Source organism: Stylophora pistillata, chromosome 8 (assembly GCF_964205215.1).
Source record: "Stylophora pistillata chromosome 8, jaStyPist1.2, whole genome shotgun sequence".
In the NCBI taxonomy this organism is placed as follows: Eukaryota; Metazoa; Cnidaria; class Anthozoa; order Scleractinia; family Pocilloporidae; genus Stylophora; species Stylophora pistillata.
Genome location: NC_142526.1, coordinates 14,517,603 through 14,520,960, shown reverse-complemented (window position 1 = coordinate 14,520,960; position 3,358 = coordinate 14,517,603). Strand labels below are relative to the sequence as shown.

At 37.3% G+C, this 3,358-nt stretch overlaps 1 protein-coding gene across 2 annotated transcripts in view; it reads left to right on the top strand.

Annotated features, from left to right (window-relative positions):
- Window positions 1-1,442: 1,442 nt before the first annotated feature.
- LOC111338418 (mannan-binding lectin serine protease 1) overlaps window positions 1,443-3,358 on the top strand; it is a 12,044-nt gene continuing 10,128 nt past the window's right edge. Inside the window, exons 1-2 of one of the 2 annotated variants that reach the window (XM_022944909.2) lie at window positions 1,443-1,596; window positions 1,730-1,785. In XM_022944909.2, the coding sequence (XP_022800644.1) occupies window positions 1,583-1,596; window positions 1,730-1,785 (70 nt within the window). In that variant the 5' untranslated portion in view covers window positions 1,443-1,582. Of the gene's footprint in view, window positions 1,597-1,715; window positions 1,786-3,358 lie in introns of those variants that run through there. The other variant, XM_088731941.1, reaches the window with a different exon arrangement.

Sequence of the window (3,358 nt, the reverse complement as noted above, 5' to 3'; positions counted from 1 at the left end):
GGCTGTTGGCTTAATAAGGGGAAGTGCGTAAAACCACAGGCAGACAAATTGAAATGTCTACACGAAATGTGTTATGATCTCAGCGGAAGTAAGATCGCTTGAAACGATCAATGAGGTTAAAAACGGACTAGTGGGACCCCCCATGGTTCAAAATTAAACTTGGGGTATAAAAATCTATGTACGAGAGAAGTACGAGAAGCCGTAGTATTTTGTTTTAGAGCAATGAGCTCACTTGTATTCATTTGCCTGCGTTGTATTGTGAGAAAAGTGTGATAACAATTTTGCATGCAATTTCTTCGGGCTACAATTAAGAAGTCGATCCGATGTCAACTAATATCCCTAATTCCATCCCACCTACATCCCTAAACATTGATTGACACAAAATTGTGTCCCAACAATTCCTAGTTCATAAAATATATAAAAATTGCTTATCCCTTGGTAAAGAACAGAGAATTTCAGCTTTGAAACTTGTCTGGCCGTCATTAATTTTTGCCATATAATAAGTCTGACATTCGAAGCTACAAACAAACAAACAAAGCAACAAACATACTAAAAAGCACAAAAATAGAACACAAAGATAAAATGAATACGAACAAGAAAGAAAGCAAATAACAATAATGATACAAAAAATCTTAAAAATGCATTGAAATTTGAAAGCAGAATCATGCACTCTCCAGAGACTCACGCCATCCATCTCCTTGCGGGTTGCAGTACTTGAAAAGAAAAAAACAAGCACATACAAAATAAAACCTGTTTCCGCTCTCCTGAGAACAGTGTTTCTTAGAAACAACAAACACCGAAACAAGACTGATGAAAGGTGGTAGGAGTTCATTCAGCAGTTGATCGCTTGGAGACTGGGTAGGATGCAATTGATTCAGTTTACGTTTTAGAGGCGGCAAAACCTTCTGGGTCCTTCTGGATTATTTTGGTGTTCACATCACGTCTCCTTGAATCGTCTCCAAACACTCTTACAATGCTAACGACAGACAGGTGTATCTTTTGATTTATTTTATGGGAACGGAGTTTGTGTATATATTCAAATTCTGGCAAACGAAAAGGGATTTTGAAAACCAGGTCTTCCACAAATATTGAGCTGTTCGAGCCTTTTGATAAAATTAGATATGGGATATGTTGAAGACCCATCGACTCAATAACAACAACAAAAAACAGTTATAAGGCAAAGCAAGGTACGATTTGGTGACATTAGTTTGCGAGCTGTTTTATCAGTTTTATTAGGACAATGTGACTTGTCTAATCGCAACACTTTACGACGAAATTCAACTTCCATTAACAAAATATAAAAAATAGATGATAAATAGATATTTTGCAACAATGTACATGCAACGTGTAGGCGGCTCAGTTGGCCGATCAGTTTACATCTCCTGATCACTTCAGTAATACCGGATCTTCTACCTCGCTCTTGCAGTCGCTGCTGTCAACAAGAAGACAGGTGTCAATCACTTTTAACAATGCATAAAGGTTAGTGGTGATGGGCGCGTGCCAAAGAGTGTATGGTCGAACTGTAGCATCACGCGTCTACCTTCTCTACGCAAACTTAAGTGAGGAATTTTCGTAAATAACCATGGTCCTTTTTAGGTAGGTCATCTATTTTGTCATCGAGTCTTTAGAAAAGCAGTTATCCTTCATGTGCTGTTGTTCTTACCTGAGAATTAATTCAGATTTTTGGTCACGTCGAATGTAACTAGCTATCCCAAATGTTTAATTACAGATCAAAGGATTGTCTGCTCTTGCCGCTTCTTCTAGCTATTGGCATTCGTTTCTCAGGTACTGTTGCTTGTGTTAAGTTTACAATATTTAATCAATGTTAACTAGTCTCTGGTAAAAAAAAAAGTATCTTGTCGAGTATGAAGGAAGTCCAACATCTTCCTTGTTCTCAAGCGGGGTCGTGAAATCAACATATTTTGGTATACCATGTTACGACTCGGCTAAGGCCTATTTTCAACAAACAACAATTAATTGTAAGGTTAGAATTTTTACAATTGCTAGCAGTTGTTACTTTTATTTCTGTTGTTCCATCTTTTACGAAACGTGTGACTCAAAGTTATGGTTCGGAATTTGGACGCTATTGAATTTGACTTGAATTTGGCTTTGCGCACGTACCAGGTAGTTGATGTCTATCCCTATTAATGTCCGACGGTGAACATTTTTTGAATGATACCAATCAAACTGGCTTAAGTTCATCTGATGTTATCTTTGAAATATCCATCACTGTTACACATTTGTTTACAAAGAAATCGAATCCATGATTTCATCAGAACAGATTCGTCACCATCGATTCGATAGGAGACGTCAATGCTACGCGAGTTGTAAAAACCTTTCAGAGGCAATCCTCTTAGATTCCTTACGCGCGGTATTTTTGAAATAGTGTTCGGAATATCGAAGTTGATTTTGCTGGCAAGAATACCATTTGCAGAAATGAAAGCGTGCGTAGATAAATGCATTGCATTGTATCATTTCAGCTCAGTTGGCTTAGCGCTGGCTCCCCGCTTCCTCTCAGCTTGGCGCCAAACTAATGACTGAAACTTAGAACCTGAAGCGTTTATACCACGCTGCCAATGCATAGCTCTTTAACGTTGAATTTTCAAGCCTTCAGCAATTGTCTAGAGTGTAATCTTGATAATTTTTGACCGAAAAGGGCGGTGATAATTAAGATGACTTAACTATTGACCGGAAGTCCTATCATTGTTCACTTTTGAGAGCGCTGTTATCAAATTTGGCGCTCGTCTGTACTTTGTTAGAAATGCTAAGCTTGTTACGGTGATATGCTTTCTTACAACCCAACCAACTCGAAAAGGAACAGCTTAAACCATTCCTTCCACGTACGAACTGGTTTCATTTCATGATAAACCTTGTACAGATCATGAATTGAAACACAACAGAATTTTATGTAAAAATATCCTGCACGATGGGGACTTTTCCTGTGTTAACATTGTTTACATTGAGAGTATTATTACGGCTTAGAATAGATGGCCTTTTGGACAGAAAAAAAACTGTGGAGGTCAAATTTCGAATGACTTGTTTGTAGAAGAAACAATTCATGTTTGCATCCATCGATTTGTTCAATATGATTTTATTTGTTCATTGTTCAAATTTTACAGACGATGTAAAGTAAACTATGAAAAAAGATTAATCGACATCTGTTAGTCTCCACTGAATCAAATAACGCATATTTCTCATGCCTTACCATAGAAATGCAATTTTTTTTGATAGGCGAAAAGGCATTTTACTATGGCAATTGTCATGCGTTGTTATTTTTAACTCAACTCAGTGTGATACAAAGTAAATTAAGCCTTGTAGTTTAGAGCGACGAGTAGACCGATAATTAACTTTCCTTTAG